At 42.4% G+C, this 20,517-nt stretch overlaps 2 protein-coding genes across 2 annotated transcripts in view; both read right to left on the bottom strand.

Annotated features, from left to right (window-relative positions):
• The window catches only part of ahr1b (aryl hydrocarbon receptor 1b), a 48,547-nt gene extending 45,832 nt beyond the window's left edge, over nucleotides 1-2,715 (bottom strand). The window contains exons 1-3 of the mRNA XM_030750440.1: nucleotides 2,548-2,715; nucleotides 2,226-2,458; nucleotides 198-385 (exon numbers count right to left, since the gene is read on the bottom strand). Of these exons, the coding sequence (XP_030606300.1) occupies nucleotides 198-385; nucleotides 2,226-2,266 (229 nt within the window). The 5' untranslated portion in view covers nucleotides 2,267-2,458; nucleotides 2,548-2,715. The remainder of the gene's footprint in view (nucleotides 1-197; nucleotides 386-2,225; nucleotides 2,459-2,547) is intronic.
• Nucleotides 2,716-3,934: 1,219 nt separating this feature from the next.
• Nucleotides 3,935-20,517, bottom strand: part of ahr2 (aryl hydrocarbon receptor 2) — a 93,178-nt gene continuing 76,595 nt past the window's right edge. Inside the window, exons 5-11 of the mRNA XM_030745047.1 lie at nucleotides 13,980-14,085; nucleotides 13,381-13,520; nucleotides 13,086-13,288; nucleotides 12,890-12,999; nucleotides 12,583-12,724; nucleotides 9,987-11,574; nucleotides 3,935-8,449 (exon numbers count right to left, since the gene is read on the bottom strand). Coding sequence (XP_030600907.1) covers nucleotides 8,363-8,449; nucleotides 9,987-11,574; nucleotides 12,583-12,724; nucleotides 12,890-12,999; nucleotides 13,086-13,288; nucleotides 13,381-13,520; nucleotides 13,980-14,085 — 2,376 coding nt within the window. The 3' untranslated portion in view covers nucleotides 3,935-8,362. The remainder of the gene's footprint in view (nucleotides 8,450-9,986; nucleotides 11,575-12,582; nucleotides 12,725-12,889; nucleotides 13,000-13,085; nucleotides 13,289-13,380; nucleotides 13,521-13,979; nucleotides 14,086-20,517) is intronic.

Genomic DNA, 20,517 nt, shown 5'->3' with positions numbered 1-20,517 from the left:
AATGAAACAATGAGCTTTTGCGTTCATTTTCACAAAGCAGCTCTCATTTTTTTTTTTGCTGGCCTTATAAATCAAACGCGCCTCTTTTTTTTTTTTTTTACATTGTTTTCATTCCTCTCTTTTTTCCAGCTCGAAGCAAGAGGACTAAAGGAGAGCCAAGAAAAAGTAAAACTCAACGTTTCTGAAGCGTTTCCTACCTGAGAAGAAGCTCTTGGTGCGCAGGTAGCTAACGCTGAGCCTCAGGATGGACAGCTTGTCCAGGCTGGAGATGACGTCTTCGGGGAAGGGCAAGAGGCTGGCGAGCCGATCCAGCTCTGAGTTCAGGCGGTCACGGTGGCGCTTCGATGGGTTGGATTTGGCGCCTTCAGCAGGGGGCGGCTTGATTCTGGAAATTAAGTCGTTTTGAAAGTGTCATTGTTAAACAGTTCACACTGATCTGTGGGGCTCAGACTGGTTCCACAAGGTTGTTCTTGTAGACGGGGCACCAGAGTTTTATTAAAGGTTGCTCATTTAAATCTATATATCACTTCAAACGCACCATCTCTTTGCATTTTGTGTGTCTGAATGAAAAAAAAAAAAAAAAGACTTAAATAGTGTAATTTGAAGTTCCCAAACATCGGTATTGGTATCAGTCTTTAAAAAATCCTATATCAGTCGAGTTCTAGTATAAATATTTCTGTGATGCCACACAAACTGGATTTTTCACTGTGGTTTGGTGTGAAAGCCACATCAGCCTGGATCTATGGAAAAATTACACTGCTAAAGAGGAACAAGTAAAGGCCCTCTACATTTACAATCTAATATGTAATAGGTATGACGCACCTTTATAATCATAACCATGTTATTTAATAGTAACTCAACAGCAGTGAACTTTTAAGAGGTGGTTATTTGGCGTGTGGCCCCTTCAAGATGCCGAACGGTGTTGACCCTTTAAGCCACGTCGCTGTGAGCGGCCTCCTCCTCTGTCCAGTTCTGTCTAATCAACACATTTTAAATAAGTATTTTTAATACACTTTGGTGTTTGTCTCCATAATATTACAATATGTTTAGTTTTCAACTGAAAAGAGTGATTTCATATATTTAAAATTTTTAAAAATTGCTGTATTGAGTAACAGCATTAAACTGTAAGTCTCTTTTTTTGGCACATATACTGTAACCCTTTTCCAACATTTATTCAGAAAGAATTCATATGAAGTGTATAAAAATAATTTAGTGCATTTTATACTGCGAGCAGTGTATAAAATCGCAAACTTAGTTGTACTGTGAAAGCTGACAGTTTGATACTGTAACTGTGTGTTATCAACAGACTCAACAGGCAGAGGAGCACCTTCCCTGACAGACTGATTCAGCTCTACTGCCACAAGGACAGGTACAGGAAATCATTCTTACTGCACGCTGTTGTCTTCTGTAATACAATATAACTGTCTGACAAATATGTCAGATATTATTATTAATATGCATCTGTTCACTTCCACCTATCTAATTCAGGGTTGGGACCAATTTAGAATCACCAATTAACCTAATCCCATGTTAATCCCATGTCTCTTCGAACTATGGGAGGAAGCTGGAGTACCTGGCCAGTCATGGAACAAACTCCACACAGACATGGATTCATTATTATCCATTCCTTACTATTATTATTATTATTATTATTATTAGTAGTAGTAGTAGTATATTAACTGCTGTAAAAATATATATATATAAAAAAATTTCACATATATGGAAAGTCTTTCTGAGCATCTCATAATATAAGAAATGTTTTTATTGAAGCAGTTAATAAATAATAATAATAATAACTTCCAAGAGAGTTGTCAGTATGTTACTGTAAAAATGTAAACATTACTATCTGTTAATATCTGGACTTATTGCTGTTTGTTTTTGTCCACTTCTGTCTAAGATGCCAGTGACACTGTAAATCTGCAATAATCATTTCAGCATCCATCCATCCTTTACAAATTTGTAAATTTAAACATAAACATTTAAATTGTTTTCTTGTGTGTCTGTCCTTAATAGATATGATATTCAATATAAAAATGTTTAATATCTAAAAGTTAATTCTTTGCAGTAAAACACAGTATTTTTTTTTTTTAAAGTGGAACTTTTTCCTTTAAAAGCCGCAACAATGTTGCCAGTCGGGCTTCAGTGTGTGTGTGTCACCTGATTCAACTACTTCATTACTCGTTAAAAGACGTTCATAATAAGTAATGTAATTTTCCATTACGCACCCTTTCTGAGCCGGTTTTCTTCTTTTCCGCCCGGCATACATCTCGCTGATTTATTCACAGTGAAGCTGGAGTTAAACCCATGAAACTGTCCCAGAGCTCCGGACAGAAACAGCGTCCACGCAGAGCAGCGGAGCGTGAGGTGCATCTGTTTTCACCGACAAGTGAACCGCATCCCGGGCCGTCGACGTTAGCCAGCGCCGTGAAAAAGACCGTTAGAGCGCTGATTCAAAGGGCTGAAACAGAAGCCATAGATAAGCTCACAGTGAGGTAGAAGCAGCGAGGCTCCCCGTGAGAAATGCCAAAGCAGTAACCGTCCTCTCACCGGTTTATCCAGTCCATGGCGCGCCGCCGGTGGCTCAAATCCAGCATAAAAAAAATGCCCGTTTAAGCTTCACATCCTGACCCATGCAAAAAACAAACAAAAAAAAAAAACTAAAAATGCAGTTAGAGGTCAGTCTTCGTCCCCAAGCCGCTCCTCTCCCATCCGCTCTGCTCCTCTCTGCCGCGCTCTCTGACCAGCGCGCGCGCGTCCCGGGCACCTTTTTGGGCACTGATTTAAAGCCGAGAGCGCGCTCCGGGTGAGAGGTGACGTAAGGAAAAAAAAAAATAAATAATGGCCCTGATTTAATTTAAAATGTAAAAATAACGTTTTGAACAGTTTTTAAAGGACATTTTCTAATGCCAATATTTTGACTTTTTAAATAAACTGTCTTAAATAAATGGTTGTCTTTATTCTGACCAAAAAAAAAAGGCTACAGTTTCAAGCTTTTCTTTATTATTATTATTTACTGACCTGTGTTGTGCCTTTTCTTTTTAGATGTTGTCTTCCATTTCCCTTGCATGCAGTTTCCAAAATCTCTACATTTTAATCTTTTGTATTTGTATTAATTGCAATGAATTTTTTTTTTTTTTTAAAAGTTAAATAAAGATCAGTTTTTTTTTAAATTACTTAATTTTAATCTCAATTCCAATCAGCAAAACTATTTTAAGGATTTTAAAAGGTGTAATATGTAAATATGAGCCAACAATACGGATGTATACAGTCATCGAGCTGGTCTATGTGACTTCTTTGTTTGTATTTGAAAGGCAAACTTAAATATACCAGAAGCAGAAAAAATTTCCTCGATCTTAAAATCAGGCTTAGAAGTACAAATATTGTCTTAACCTGCAGTGTAAAAGTGTAAAGGGTTGTGATTGCAGCTTATATTGGAAAAATTAGCTTTTTGGGCAATTGTTTCTGCATTTATGGTCAGTATTTTTATTTTATAATCACAGTCAAAACATCCATTTGTCCAGGTTTGGGATATATATATATATATATATATATATATATATATATATATATATATATATATATATATATATATATATATATATATATATATATATATATATATATAAACAACTCAAAACAACTCAAATTTTTAAAATATATTCTGGGACTTTTTGCAGAAATCTCCAATTTAAAGTTTAACTTGTACAAAATTGTCAATTTACTGGCATCTAGTGGACACTGAAAACCATCACAATAGCCCAAACTTGTAAAACTATGTTATTATTACAACGTTTTTAATCATGTCCTTCTGTTCAAAAAACAAAACAAATCAAAATTTCTAAAGGAAGTTTAAATAATTGGCTTTAAAATGCAAAATATTTTATATTTTCAGTCTTTTAAAAACTTTCAGTGAAAAAAAAAAAAATCAAGCCACCGCAGTGATAAGGTCACATTTAATATGGTGAGCATGTAAAGACTTTAACACGCATACATGGTTAAAGCCAAATAATGATGGCAAATCCACAAGATATAATAAAAAAAAATCATCGCAACAGGGGGTTACATATGTATACGCTGTGCAGAAAATGTACAAAAAAAAATAAGCGTGGGTCATGTTAGCCAATACAATATTAAAATACACAATATATGGCAATACATATTGGGGGGGGGCAGAAAAGGACAAATATATGTATTTATATACAGTTACACAAAGATACTGCATTTTGGAGTCTTGACCTCCAACAGTCTGAAGCAACACAAAATATTTATGTTTCCACTGAGAGAATACTTTGTGAAGAAAGGCTCTGATTATAAAATGAGAAGAAGAAGAAGAAGAAGCAGAAGAAGAAGCAGAAGAAGAGGCGCTGTGAAGATTAATCTTACTGTACTCAATCTCCAGCTCCATCCATTCATGGCAATTTCTAGTTTTGCTTTCACAATTTTTGCTGAAACTGCTGCAAAAGAACACAATGACGTTCACAGAGGCAGAAACTTGGAGCTGCATGAGGAGAAATTCTGCTGCTTTTGATTAATTTAGATGATTTTAAGACTATTTTTGGCTCTTTCAGGATGTAAAATTTTGCAAAACCCTTTCTGATAACTAGAGCCTGGCCGATAGAAGATTATTAAGAACGATACCAATATGTGGTGATCTAAAATGCCAATGGTCCATATATTGTTCAATATATTCTTTTTTCTTTGAGACATGCCAAATATAAATAGCTTTCCCTAACATGTGTTATGTGTAGTTATATATTTACTCGTTGGCACTATGACTGGTTGTTGCTTTGTGACGTTCCAAATGTGTTGCCAACAGGGAAGTTGCAAAGATCTGTGGACAAACTAAGCAACACCAATGCTTATTTTACAAGGTAGCAAAATGTTTCTCCAGTCACTTTTCAACTTTTTAAATTTTCCCTCACCAGCCGACCGATGAGATAGCTAATAAGATCGAGACATAACTACTATCGGCCAATAATATCACACCACCATGTCTTTAAAGACCATTTTTGGGCTTTTAAATCAGTTTTAACCACAATGCCACTGATTTAGTGAACAGAAGCCTGATTTCACAGCTCAGTTGTTTGCTAAATTATTTTGAACAGACAGTCAAAGAGAGACCAAACTAAAAGGCACTCTAAAGAGTTAATTTTTTTTATTTTTTGGGAAAAATCATTTTCTCCTCATTTAAAATATACAATAGCTGCCTTTGAGTGTTTTACTTCTGTGTTTCAATGATTCTCCGATAGCTAAAAATGAGTAAAAGAAGCAGGAAAGATGAAAAGCGTGGTTTGTTGTGGAAAACATGACATCTGCATACAAACAGCCTCAGCTTCAGTTTTTTTTTTTGTTTGTTTTTTTTATAGAAATAGTTCAATGTTTGGATTAAAAAAAAAAAAAATCAGTGTTTTAAAGGAAATCTGAACTTTGACTTTAAGCTTTTGATTTGAATGATTTTCTTTATAAAAACCTTTGAAATAAACATTTAATGACAATTTCAAAAAACAAAACAAAAAACAAATCCTAAAATTGTCAGATTCTTGCAAAAAAGGTTTTTTGCTACTTTTCTAACATGTTAAGTCTTGGACTTTTCACTGTGCTTTGGCAAAGTCAAACAATTTAAAGGACTAGTGCAAAAAAATCTCAAATAATGGCTAAAGCTTCAGTCACACAGGCCTAGAGGGTAGTCAGTGACTGTGAAACTGAAAACCAATAACAGAGTGTGTTTGCCTTCCGAGTAAAAGTTGTGCCTTTTGAAACATGTTGGCTGTAGCTGTGAGACACTTCTTTTACTTTGAAGGTGGTTTCCTTGCAGTTTTACTGCCCCCTTGGTAAGTAGTTGGCAAGTATTTGCAGACAAGTTGGAGACTTTCATGCAACCTGCTAGAAACCAGAGCAATCACAAAGAGGTTTTTGGTTCCCCTCATTTTGGGGAACACTCCCTCATGGAGGTTGCCAGCCAGTCTCTGGGCCTGCGTGACTGAATTAAGGCGAGGGCAACTTTGGTCTTTTATTAAATCTCTACTGACTGTCCCTTTAAAGTTTCTGTCAGTTTAAGGCACCATCTGTATTTTTTTCCCCATACAATAAAAATAAAGTAACAACACAAAAGAAAGACAGACAAAAGAAAACTGGCTCAGTGACAAAGCTCTTAAAATACATCAACAAGCAGCTGTTTTCACTGAATTAAATCTTACATATTGTCTGTTAGTAGGATGATGCTGACATTTGGTTGTGCGTTTCTTTTCGTTTTAAAATATAATGTTCTACCCTGTCTGCAAAGCAAATCTCCCTCACCGGGACAGTAAAGACTTGAAATGAACTGAATCAGGATGCCTATTCAAAAGGACAAAAACAGCATTTTTTTTTTTTTTTTTTAAAAGGTATATGTTATCCTTCTGAGCGTTCAAATTGGCAAAGATGTCGTAATAGTGTGTCTGTGTGTGTGTGTTGCAGACGGCAGAGGATTGGCAGGAGGTTGCCTCAGTGATGTTTCCTTTAACTTTCAGGTCCTTCTGTCCCAGTTTAGCCAGGAACGTCCCATCCACAAGATGAGGGGATTCAAAAATAAAAATTAAAGGAGAAGAGAAATCATCTGCTTTTTATTACAGCAGGGGGAAGCTAACCCAACCAGTCAGTTCTCATCTATATGAGTATTTTTTCACTCTAAAACAGTTACTTTAGTTTATAAAGTTTATACCTAATGTGGGCCGTACCAGTTAAACTACAGTACAATAGTATATTGTGCTGTAGTTAGAAAAGACCCCTGTCAAGTCTCCTTCTTTCTTTAAGTGTTGAGAAATACAAAAAACTGAAACCACAAGCCAAAGTTACTGCACTCTCCTAAAAACCTGCCACCGAAGGTGCTCTTTCCTTTGAAATCAGTTTCCTTGTTTAATGATGTGCAGGCTGAGCTTTCTTAAGACGAATGAGCCCAAATAAAATATGCCTCAGCTGGCCAGCTGTCATGTACAGTACAATTTACAAATCCCCATTGGAGAGGCACAAGGCTTTCATGTCTTTACTATTCAAACATTTTATTGAAAAAACTGAGGTTTTTATTGACTTTACTAAAATTTTTGCACTTTGAGTTGGACCCTGTGGAGGACCAGTTTTACCCTGAAACTCCCTTTGTGGGACTTAAATGTCTTTGAATGTGGAGTACTCTCATTCCTGCACCCTTTTTTGGCTGATTAAAAAAAATAAATAAATAAAAAATTAAGAAAACTTAGAGAGGAGCCTCTGTTAGTTTCATAGAAGAGTTTACTTAAACCAGACCAGCTTTTCCCTGTTTCTCCCTCATTTGGCTCCTGTTTCACTGGTCTGTGTTCAAATTCAATGCAGTCATAGTTTCATCCAACAATGCCAGGCTTCAGACTGCTCTAAACACTCGGTTTCCCACAGTTTTTTCTACACTTGGCGCAAGTTCAAAGCTTCTGCTCATGAGGGGCAGCCAATCAGAATAAAAGCTGCCTTAAAGGGGGCACTAAAACAGCTTGTTTCAGACAGAGGATAAACTAAATGAGGGTTTTTTGAACTGTAAATCATGCAAATGTGTCAGTAATTTTGACATTATTTTAAGGTTTTTTTGGACCACTCCAAGATAAATTACACATAAACACATTTTCAGAAAGGGTCAGGTGACGGACAAATATATAAATGAACTTGCTAATATAGTGGTCCTCCCTTCTGGTGAATTCAGCTCTGTAAATAATCAGCTTGTAAAGTGCAACAATTGGATAGCACCACTATTTGGTGCCTCCTTCCTTTTTGTTGATGTGGGGAGCTATATTTATGCCAGCTGTTGGAATTTTGGGTATATATATATATATAAAAACTAGCTTCAAAGATATTAAAATAGTCTGAGCTGATGAATTGGTTTTTGATGACTGATGGCTGATTGGTTGGTCACGTCAGCTTCGCCCAGCTCCGCTAAAAAGCAGCATCCTTTAAACTTTTCCATGGGAGGCATCTACTCAGTCAAACTTGAGTCATTTTGGTTCCAAAACGTCCAGATCTTCCCACCAAACAGTCGATTACTAAATACAGCAAAAGTTTTTTTTGTTCTGTTTTGGTATAATCCAACCACCTCCGAAGGAATAATCCAAACTTTTCTCTTGATTTTTCATCCTCTTGAGCCCAACCATCCTGAACCAAACATGAACTCTTACAGCTTTCATCACTGTTTCCTCGGAAAAAAAAAGGGGAAAAAAAGAGGGAGAGGCTCTTTGATTGTCTCCTTGTCCATTTTTCTGGCACTTTCTTGCTCTTCAGTCTATTCCAATTTAAATTTCTAGTCTTTAGTTTCCTTTTCGGTCCAAGTCGGGATCCTCTGCTATCCAGGAATCTCAGCGGCTGATTCCTATTTGTTCTCTGAATAGCACATGTTCCCATTGGGTAGCGAGAAGAAGGGGAATCCCCCATTCCCGACGACTGGACGGTTGTTGATCTGCATGAAGACAAAGGACCAGTTAGAAGGACTCATTTCTTTACACATTGGAGTTAACTGTCTTACTAAGATAAAATCTACCAACAAAGACTGAAGCGACAGTATGACTGATAAATCTTCAGGCTTAGCTTTCAGCTAGTTTCAGTTTTTTAAATATAAAAAAAGAAAATAATTGTTTCTTAATTAAAATCAGCCTGATATGAAAGAAGATGGACATGTTACGGTGTAAAAGCTAAGCATGAAAAACACTGTTTAGCATTTTTGGTATGATGGATTATTGAAAGCTGCAATCTTTAATATAAGTTACTGTTAAGCTAATGTATCTTATTAGGCTGTTGATAATACAAAAAAGACATAAATAGAAAGAAAAACATGATTACTCAGGCTCACAACAATAAAATTGCTTTAAAATTGCTTGCAGCCAGAAGTAAAAAGTGCAAAGGCTCATCAGAAAATCAGGGATCCTCAAATCCAGGCCTCGAGGTCCGGTGTCCTGCAGGTTTTAGATGTGTCCCTGATCCAACACACCTGATTCAAATGGCTGAATTACCTCCTCAGTATGCAGTCAAGTTCTCCAGAGTCCTGCTAATGACTTCTATATTTGTCTCAGGTGTGTTGGATCAGGGACACATCTAAAACCTGCAGGACACTGGACCTCGAGGTCTGGATTTGAGGATCCCTGCTTTAGATGGTCTCTGCAATTTCCGATCTCTTTAATATCTGTGCACCAATCTCTGAGGGATCCTCCAGGAATAGCCGCATATATTCCAGACAATTGAATAATCAGTAGGTGGTGGTTTATCATATGTTATTTGGAACTGAAACACCTTCATAACAATGAAACCTCAGGGACAAACCTAGAGTTAGCTCTCAAAGCCGCAAGTCCTCCTTCACAGAACAGGCCTCTGACATTAGGATTTGTTTAAATTTACCCTGTCATTTAAAATCAAAATGCATCCATTACAATCCCACGGGATCAACAGTCCAAATTTCCGTTCTTATCTGAATAGCGCCCGGCCGACATATCAGTGGGGCTGGTTTCAGCTAATATTAGCTATTTGTACATATATCGCTAATTGGGAATTTAAAAAGTTGAGGAAAAAAAGAGACAGGAGAAACACCCAATCACGAGTGTTGATGTTGCATAGCTTGTCCACTAAAGGTGCCTCAAACCAGAGTGTCCTCGAGGTTGCCAAACCCATGTCTGGATCACCACAAACACAACAAGCAGCTAATCTCAGAAGAGTCGGGCAGAACGTGCACTAATAATCTGCGAGTTGTTGTGACAGTAAAATAAGATTATTTTTAAACTACATTGTCATATTATCTTACTTTGGACTTGTAATTAACTGTGCATAACAGATCTTAGAGCAATCTGTTCATGTTTCCTGTGTCTGAAAAAAAAAACATTGGCCGATCATTAAATATTGTCTTAGTATCAGTTTTAAGAATCCTATATTGGTCAAGCTTTAAACCTCAAACCACTAAACATCAGACCTCTACAGATGTTAACATTGTTGCTGAACTAGCTCTTTACCTGCGTCTGCTCACTGAAGTTCAGAAATTGCTGCTGCTGCTGCTGTTGCTGCCCCACCAGGCTGTTCAGTTTCAGACCAGTGGGCATCTGACAGGACAGCGTTGCCTCATCTGGATTTGGGATGGCCGCCATTCCTGACATGGCTCTCCCTCCATTTAGACCCTGGTAGAAACAGGAGGGATTGGAGGGAATCTTATTGGTGGGTGCGGTTAATCTTGCCTGGCTGAGGTGCATGCTGTTCACTGGCAGTCCTGGAGTGGTGTTTCTATGCATGCAGCTTGTGGAAGCCGGTGGTGGCTCCAAGACCTGCTGAACAGGAAGTGGAGCATTAGAAGCCCCTGTAGCTCTGAACCTCGGCCTGTTGAGAGCGCTGATGCCTGTGGGGTTCCTCTGAAAGGAGCCCATCTGCTGATCTACGATCAGCTGCTGCTGCTGAGGCCACACCTGACTCTGATTGTCACCGTTTGGAGTCTGTAGAGCAAAGCGGCCCTGTAGGCAGCTAGGTGGTAAATTTACGGCAGGGAAAACAGAATCGTTTGAAATATTGGAGGTGAATGTTTCTGCACAGCTGTCTGCTTGGTGTGGCACCGACTTGCTGCACTTGCTGCCGTGGAAGGTAAATACATTATTTAACTGTCCTTCTGTGTTTTGGTCCTGGAGGGTGAATGGTTGGGTGGGGGGCATCATGTGAAGAGACATTTGGCTGGGGTGAAGCTGATTGGTTGAAGGCTGCCTGAGCAAGAATGTCCCAAGTTCGTTTTCCTTGGTGTTGGCCTGTAGCTGATTTTTTGTTTGAGGAAAGCTGTTTGGTAGGGAGGGGTTAAAGGTCAGCCCATTAAGCCCAGAAGAACTCAGCTGAGGAAAATCCATATGGCTCAGTTTCATCGTCCCCTGGACTGCTGTCGGCTGTCCCACCATCATCGGATTCTTCAGAGGCCAGCCGAAGTCCAGCTCCTCCCGTTGATCTGGATTCTGGTTCTGAAGGTCCAAAGCGGGAAGGCAGGCTGTGACGCCGTCCAGCTCGTTTGGCAAGTTGAGCCCGCCGTCCTTCTGCAGCTGCTCCTCCACGTAAGACAGGATGTCGTTGTTGAGGATGTCATCGAGGTCGTCGTTGAACCCGTTGTTGTAGTTCATCTGCAGCAGCGTGCTCTCCCAGCTCTTGAGCTCCTCAGGCTCTACATGAAGGGTTTCGATAATCTCGTTGTCCCCAAGGATCTGCTGCAGGGTCTCCATGATGTCCTGGACCGTGGCTTCCGCCTTCACCGGGTTTCCGGGTGCCGGGTTTGGGTCTATGTCTCCGGGGACATTGAGCGTGGCATGGGTTTCCTCGAACACCAGATCATTGAGGTTGCTGAGGGTGTTGACGCTGTTTTGATCGCAGTAAAGCGAATGGTCCTGATTAAGCAGGCAGCCCAGCAAAGAACCAGGGCTGATGTCGTCACTGTCGAACTTCCCCTGCTTGGGGGCAGAGCACTGGTCATTGATATCGATGCTGGGTGCCACATCATACAGCAATGCCTCTCCTGTGGCGAAGTTGAATGGCAGCTGCAGCCTCCTGAGGCGAAGGTGCTCTTCTCCTTCTTCATTTCTGCAGGTAAACAAACCAGTGAGCGACTGCAGGGACTCATATATTTAATCAATTATTATTCACTGGGTCTGAAACAAACTTTCCCTTTGATGTTTATATGAGCTGTACATTATTGTCTTTCTGAGAGTAAGGAAACAAGAAAGGAAATAAGGAAAAGAAACATTAAAGAAGGAGATGAAATCAAGGAGAAGATAAATGAAAGGAAATCATGGTAAACAAACAGAATCTGTAGAGAGGAAACAGGTGAAGAGAAAACAGTAAGTACATGGGGATCAAATGAGAGGAGAGGAAGCAAAGCAGGAAACAGGGAAAGGAGACAAAACACAAGAAGAGGACAGGAAATAATGAATGAAACAAAGAGAGGAAGGAAACAATGAAAGAAACCACAAGATGAACCAAGAGAAAATCAAACACTAATGATATGACTAAAGGAGAGGAAAAAAAGAGACAAAAAACACAGTAAACAAGGAGAAGAAACAAGAAGGAAAAGAAAAACGGAAATGAGGAAAGAAGTGGAAGCAGTGAAGGGAATAAGAAGAGGAGAGCCAAAAGTGAAAGGAAATAGGGAAAGAAAAGTCAGCAAATAAGAGCAGATAAAATAACAAAGGAAACAAGAAAAGCAGAGCAAAAAGAAGAAACATAAAGGACAAGAAGAAAGAAGAGGAAATAAAGAACAAGGAGAAGAAATGATGACGATAACATGAAGAAGAAGCATTAAGGACACAGGAAGAGGAGAAGAAATAAGAGAAAAGGAATAAAGGAACCGTGGAGAGAAAGCATTAAGGACACAATGAAAGAAAATTAAATGAGAAGGGAGGAAACTAGGGGAGGAAAGGAAGCAAAGATTGAAGAAGAGAGAGGAGCCAAAAATTAAAACTGAAGTGAAAGAAAGCAAAGTTTTTCATCAGACTGATTCAGAAGCAAATGTCAGACTGTGGTATTAATAACTTTTGTACCTTTAAGTAAGCGCTTCACGGTCTAATGGTGTAAACGAGTCTGCGGACTTACGTCAAAGCTCTCTGCTGGACCATGATAAAGTCGGGTTTCCCATTTTTCATGACCAGCCGGGCGTTGGACTGTACCCAGAGCCACCTCCCGCTTTTGGTCAGCAGCCTGAAGATGGTCAAGCCGCTGTGTCCGGTTTTCATCACTACAAAACAAGTGTCATTTTTAGCTTTTGCTGTACCGCCGCTGGATTTTCAAAACCTGCATTTCAGTTTATTTCATAGGTATTATGAAGCTTGTGATGCTGTTGTTATGCCTACTTTGGCGTTTTCATAACTCATTAATGTGGGGCTGACAGCCTCTGACTTACTTCTGACGTGGTTTTCGGCGCAGTACATCATGTCAGCAGCATGGATGAAGTTGTAGCCTGAACCTTTCCTACAGATCTCTGTCTCGGAGTAGCCCAGAATCAACTTTGCTCTGTGGACGAAGACACGCAGGACTTTACGTGAGTATAACAGTTCATTCAGTCGCTCACTGAGCAATGCAAACAGCTGTGTCTCTACCTGGTGTCGATGCCCGTGGGTGTGAAGTCCAGCTTGTGTTTGGTCTGGAAGATGAGCGTCTTGGTGCGGATTTCCAGGATGGAAGGCTGCTGCATCGGCGTGGCAATGGCGAACAGAGCGAGCTGCGGGGGCACCAGCGACCCGTCCTCTGACACCTGGCTCTGACCGTGGAGGAACTTGAGGCGGCCGCGGAAGTTCAAAGCCTGAAGACGAACCCACAGGACAAGAATCAACCACCAACCTCTGACCTAACTTTGGGTCCCAAACTTCATCAGGTGTGTGCAAGTGTGTTTACCAGGAAGCCAGAGGAGTTGTCGAGCAGGCAGCGCAGACGGCAACAGAAGTTCCTCTCCAGGAAAGATGAGTTCTCTGGAGGGATGGCCTGCGGCTCGTAGCTCACTATGTTGTGGCTGATCTCTGTGTTGTTCTGGTCACCTGCAGCGAGGGGGAAATAGTTATCTTTAGATTAGCGCTGCTTCTGTAAACACACACACTCCATATGGAAATAAATTTAACCCAAACACTGACCCGCCAATAGATGTGGACTGAGAACAAACATATGGAGAGTGAATAAAATGCACAAAAAACTGACCGCAAAGAGCTGCAAAATTTTTAAAAATTAATAACTTCAAAACGATGCATACTGACTAAAAAAACTGTGCAAACTGAAAATCTGGAGGAAAAATGACAAAAACAAAACAAGCAAAAAGACACAAAAGAACTGCAAAACTAGAAAAATGATGCAAAATGAGGAAAAAGGCGACATTAGACAACCACAAAAAGACAAAAACCAACTCCAAAAACGACCAAAAGACCCAGAAATAAATAAATAAGTAAATCAAATAAGAAGCAAAAAAGATGCAAAACAGTGAAATAAACTGCAGGTGGACTCACTGGAACCCTCTGTGTTTGGGTTGAGGGAGAAGTGAAGCTGCTGTCTGAAGAAAGCTCGGTCATCTGTGTGGATCAGCTCGAACACACTCTGATGGACAACGTCCGACTGGAAACATGAAACAGAAACATTTCTTTAATGACATGCCCCAATCTTTATTTGGAGCAGATTAGCAGCATCATATCACCCCCTACAGAGCACTTTGCTCTCAGACTGCTGGCTTACTTGTGGTTCCTAGGATACTTAAGAGTAGAATGGGAGGCAGAGCCTTCAGCTTTCAGGCCCCTCTTCTGTGGAACCAGCTTCCAGCTTGGATTCAGGAGACAGACACCCTCTCTATTTTTAAGATTAGGCTTAAAACTTTCCTTTATGATCAAGCTTATAGTTAGGGCTGGATCAGGTGACTCTGAACCATCCCTTAGTGGTTCAGGGTGTTCCCATGAGGGTGTTCAACACTCACCTCGGCCACTTCGAGTATCTTGTCATGCCCTTCGGCCTAACCAACGCGCCAGCTGTGTTCCAGGCCCTCGTAAACGACATACTCCGGGACTTCATCAATCATTTTGTGTTTGTCTATCTCGATGATATTTTGATCTTCTCATCCTCATTACAGGAGCATCAGGGACATGTGCGGCAGGTGTTGCAGCGGTTACTGGAGAATCGTCTGTTCGTGAAGGGGGAGAAGTGCGAGTTTCATGTGGAGTCCACGGCGTTCTTGGGATACATTATTGGTAAAGGGCAGATCAAGGCGGACCCAGTTAAGGTACAAGCGGTCCTGGATTGGCCCGAGCCAGCGGATCGGAAACAGCTGCAGCGTTTTCTGGGCTTCGCCAATTTCTACCGCCGCTTCATTAAAGATTACAGCTCCATCACCCATGCTCTGACCTCTCTCACCTCTCCCAAGATTCCTTTCAGATGGACCCCCGCCGCTGCAGAGGCTTTCGCGCTCCTGAAGGGTCGGTTTGCCTCCGCACCCATCCTCATCCAACCTGACCTATCCAACTCATTCGTCGTGGAGGTGGACGCGTCCGACGTGGGGGTAGGGGCAGTGTTGTCCCAACAGTCCATGGGTAGCCTCCGACCCTGCGCCTTCTTCTCTCGCCGCCTCTCCCCGGCAGAACGGAATTACGACGTAGGGGACCGGGAGCTGCTGGCCATCAAACTAGCCTTGGAGGAATGGCGGCACTGGCTGGAGGGCGCGACGCATCCCTTCTTGGTCTGGACTGATCACAAGAACCTGGCCTATCTGCGAACCGCCAGACGTTTGAAACCCCGGCAGGCCAGGTGGGCCTTGTTTTTTACCCGATTTAACTTTACTATCTCTTATAGACCGGGGTCACGGAATGTCAAGCCCGACGCTCTGTCCCGACAGTTCAGCTCCACGGACTCCTCCTCGCAGCCAGAGTTTGTCTTGCCTCCCTCTTGCGTCATTGGAGCCATCACCTGGGAGATCGAATCCGCCATTCAGGCAGCTCTACGGACTGAACCAGATCCTGGGACGGGACCCCCCAACCGCCTTTATGTTCCCTCTCGAGTGCGAAGCCGCGTACTGCAATGGGGACACGCAGCCAAATTCACGTGCCATCCCGGGGCCAATCGCACTGTGGCCTTCCTCCAGCGTTATTTCTGGTGGCCTACATTGATTAAGGATACCCGTGAGTACGTGGCAGCATGCAGCATTTGTGCACAAAATAAACCTTCTCTGTCACCTCCATCAGGTCTCCTCCGGCCCTTACCCACCCCTAAGCGACCATGGTCTCACATAGCTCTGGACTTCGTCACAGGACTTCCTCCCTCTGAAGGAAACACCGTGGTCCTGACCATTATCGACCGGTTTTCCAAGGCCACCCACTTCGTTGCGCTACCCAAGCTCCCCTCCGCCTTGGAGACGGCCCGGCTTCTCACCACCCACGTTTTTCGGCTCCATGGGATTCCTGAAGACATCGTGTCGGATCGGGGGCCCCAGTTCACATCTCAGGTCTGGAAGGAGTTCTGTACATCTCTCGGAGCCAAGGTGAGCCTCTCCTCTGGTTATCATCCCCAGACAAATGGGCAGACGGAACGGGCCAACCAGGAGTTGGAGGCAGCATTACGATGCGTGGCGTCCACCAATCAGGCCACCTGGAGTTCCCACTTGGCGTGGGTTGAGTATGCACATAACTCTCTCTCCTCCTCCGCCACAGGGGTGTCCCCCTTCGAGGCCTCCTTGGGTTTCCAACCGCCACTCCTCCCTGCCATCGAGGAGGATCTCACCATTCCCTCCGTCCAGCATCACCTTCGCCGCTGTCGCCGGCTATGGAGGTCCACCCGCGCAGCTCTGCTTCGGACGAAGGAGCAAAACAAACGCGTCGCTGATCGCCATCGGACCCCTGCGCCGGACTACCAACCAGGCCAAAAGGTATGGCTCTCCACGAAAAATGTTCCAGTCCGTGCCGAGTCTAGGAAACTGGCCCCCACCTTCCTGGGGCCCTTCGAGATCGACTCCATCGTTAACCCTGTGTCTGTCCGCCTCAAACTCCCTCGTACCATGCGCATCCATAACGTCTTCCATGTCTCCCAACTTAAGCCTGTTGCCACCAGTCCTTTGTGCCCTCCAGCTGCCTCACCTCCTCCTGCCCGTTTTCTCGATGGCCAGCGGATCTACACCGTCCGTCGCATTATGGACGCCCGCCGTCGGGGGCGGGGTTATCAGTTCTTGGTGGACTGGGAGGGCTACGGTCCCGAAGAGCGATCCTGGGTGTCCCGAGCTAACATTCTGGATGCGGCCATGGTGCGGGAGTTCCGGCGGCGCCATCCCGAGAAGTTTCGGTCGCCAGGAGGCTCCCGTTGAGGAGGGGGTACTGTCATAACCTAGGGGGAGGGTCTGCGTGTGTGTGTGTCTGTATACATGTGTGTTTGTCCTGCGGGCCACAGCGGAGGTTCCGGTGTCTCCGCCTCCCTAGGGCGGAGATCACCACACCTGCTACGGATCAAGCCATCAGGCAGGGTCTTTTTAAGCTGCCAGCAGACCATCACTCTTCGCTGGATCATTGACTACTTCTCAGTTAGTACCGGCTCTCTGGTGTGACTCTCGCTTTCGTGGATGTATGTTACTTACCTGCTCTTCGTGTTCGCTCCTTTTTCAGATCCCCGTGTCAGTTCCTGCTCGTCCTTTCGGAAACCCCGGCTTTTCGTCAACCCGCCGCTCCACGCCGTACCACAGCTGGCCCCTCACCACCTGGGAATTCCTTCAGCCTCTCGACCCGCTTCAGCCGCCTCCCCCCTCGCCTTCCTGGACCCCCTTGTCTTTGCACCTCTATCAATCACTGTAAATAAACTTGCACCTTGCTTTCATCAGCCACCGCTTGTGTGTCCTCTTCCTCCTCGAGTCCTGACACATTTAACCATTAATTATTATTAATCTCTGGTTCTCTCCACGGCATGTCTTCTGTCCTGTCTCTCTCTCAGCCCTAACCATTTACAACAGATGGCTGCACCTCCCTGAGCCTGGTTCTGCCGGGGGGTTTCTTCCTGCTAAAGCTCCTCCTATGAACAAGCACTTGTTGTGATTGTTGTTGTTTTCTCTGTATTATTGTAGAGTCTTTCCCTTACAGTATAACGCACCTTGGGGTGACGGTTTTGATTTGGGTCTATATAAATAAAATTGAATTGAACTGAATTTATAACACAATAGAAATAGAAAAAAAAACAATCTAAGTTGAATACAACAGAAGTAGAAAAACAAAATGTAACAAAACACAACGGAAATGGTTTTGGGGTGACAACAACGCGACGGAACGGAAGTGCTAAAGTGAAAGAAACCAGAACATCTGAAGGACTGCAGTGAGACACTGCAGAGGTGTTACTGTACGAGGTAGAAAAAGGCTGCAAGGTTTTCATCACATGATACACATAACACTGTCGAAACATGTTTGCTCTTAGCCGTTTACTGTTAGCTTGCCACTTCCACAACTGTTCCGTCATGTTATTGTGTCCCCGGAAACATTTTTGTTGGGCTAAGTTTTCTTCTTTTTTTTTTTTTGTGAGCTTTTGCTACATTTCCTATTTCCATTGTGTTTTATTCAACTCCCCTTGTGTTTTGTATGCTTTGGCAGCTTTTCTATTTTCTAGTGCTGTCTTAAGTTATATTGCTTTTGACTTCTCAGGACCAGGGCAAAAAAAAAAAAAAAAGTCTGTACTTTTCTACCGAGCTTGAAAGTCAATATTTGGTGTGACCACCTTTATTCTTCAGCACAGTCTGAACTCTCTGAGGCAGCTTTCTTCTCATTTCTTTAAGTAGTCTTCAGGAATAGTTCTCCAGGCTTCTTGAAGGACATTCAAAGCTCTTCTTTGGATGTTTCTCATGTACCTAAAGTAGATTTTTTTTCTTCTTGTGAGAATGGGGTGAAAATAGCATCACTGTATGCTAGAAATTTATATGGTGAGGTGACTGAATACATTTAAAGCCCATTAAAGGCAAGTTTTATACTTTTAAAAGCCTTTTTAATTAAATGTGTATATAGGACTATATTTTAGATTTAGTGATACTGATATTTTGCAGCTTTTTAGTAAAAGAAAAGAATTTTTACCTTGAGCCTGGTATTTGTGAGGCTAAAGCTGCACTAACAAAGGGCGTAAAGGACATCACTTTCTTTTCTGAGCGTGTCAAATATTAAAAAATGATTCCACAGACTCAGCCCTGCGCCTTCCCACCTTTCCAGTGTTTGCCCTGCCGAGTTGCGTTCAGGAGCGATGATGCAGGTGTAAACACACACGGGGCGAATAATGGTCTCAGTCGTCAGAGCTGATGGGCGAGCTGGAAACAGAGGCGCCGTTGTTGTGCAAAAGGAGCGAGGTGCTGAGAGAGCCACACCTCAGCGAACAAAGCCCAACACAAAACCATCCTCTGTGAGCGGCGCTGAAAAACGGCCTCAAAATTCATGTCAGGATTTTCTCCATGGAAAGCAGCCCTGAAGTCAGGATTTGCGGTTTTTCTAGTGTAGCATTCAGGTCCTCGATAGTCATCGTAATCTACGCATTTTCTACCCAATTTTCATTGGGTCTGTTTTGTCTTTTGTCTCCTCCACGGCTGTACACAGAGCTGCTCTATGAATATGATTTATAAAGTCATAAACAGTCAAAGCAGCTGGTGAGTTTGGGTTTTAAAAGTCACTGCAGCCTCCAGAACAAAACATTTCCTGGCCTGATCTGCAGCCCCACGTCACACCATGTGTCATGTGTGCATGAAAACGAGTGTGTAAGTGTGTGTGTGAGCTGTTCACCATGTGCACTGTCTCTAGGCAACATCTTTGTTTTTTATGTTTTTTTTTGCTCATGCTTTTTCTTGCCAGATTGCCGACATCTTTAACCCCGGTTCAAACGGACGTGTTTACATGTCAAAAGTTCACAGCTAACAAAGCAGTTCTTTTCTCATGCACGCATACACGAAGAAACACACAGCCACATGAGTCACACACAGCTCCATTATTTAGCATGTCATTCAAATTACTGAAGCTGTGACATTTAAATCTTACATGTGAAGTGATGAAGCAGCTTCAGAAGTCACATTTTATGCGTGAATCCTTCTGATGTGACTTTTGTGAGGTGCTGAAACGAGCCGCAGAGGGTAAAAACCTTTAAACTCTATGAGTTGTAGCACTATCTATTTAACTACACCAATGACGTGTGCGTATGGTTGAGTTGTGGCTTGTTTCTAAGGTTTGGTAACCATAGGGCCAGTTTACACAGATTAATAAACTATACCCTACCTGACCGTTCTGAGCCATTCTAAATCTGAGAGCTTAGGTGGAGTACGGGATTTAGCCAGACAAAAGCTGCTTTATGGCAAAAAGGTCCGCTGTACACTCATGAAATCGCTGTATATAAACATTATTTACCCTCAGACCCTGATCGAGCCTCAGGTATTTATCAAAGTCAAAGGAAGGAATCTGACTCACAGCCAGCTGTGGGAAACAATCAGTTTCTGCTAAGCCCTAATTTACATTCAGTGTGCATGTGATTGAAACTCAATATCTGCATGAGCAAAGACAAAAAAAAAAAAAGCTTATTTCAATGGAACCTCAAGAGCAGAAAAGGACTAAAGACTAAAGTTTGCTCCAGGTGAGTTTTATGGCCAAATCTTAGGTGGAGTGCATGATTAAAACAAGTCCGGCATACACACCAGAAATCTTTGTTTACAGATGACTTCTAGGATGTGTAGAAGATATTATTGACATCAGACCCTGACTGACCCGCAGCTATTAAAGGTCAAAGGATATCAGATTAGTCAAGGATTTACAAGCAGCTCCTCTTTCTGAAAAAAAAAGAAGTCAGATTCAAGTGTGTGGGAGCTGATTTTCGTGCCCAGCAAATGTGAACTGAAACCAACTGCTTGATAGATTATAGACTGAAAAAAAATTCAGTGATGCACTTTATAAGGATGTTGTTAAGAGGAACATCAGAGTTCAGAAGGTCACTGAGGTGAAAACAGGTTGTTGTGCAGTAAAAACGTTGTTCTGCATGTAAGCTCCTCCTTTTACCAGCTCAGTTTATCATTTCTGG

Source organism: Archocentrus centrarchus, chromosome 2 (genome assembly GCF_007364275.1).
Source record: "Archocentrus centrarchus isolate MPI-CPG fArcCen1 chromosome 2, fArcCen1, whole genome shotgun sequence".
NCBI classification, from domain to species: Eukaryota; Metazoa; Chordata; class Actinopteri; order Cichliformes; family Cichlidae; genus Archocentrus; species Archocentrus centrarchus.
The sequence above is the reverse complement of the archived record's forward strand: the minus strand, read 5'-3'. Positions and strand labels throughout refer to the sequence as shown.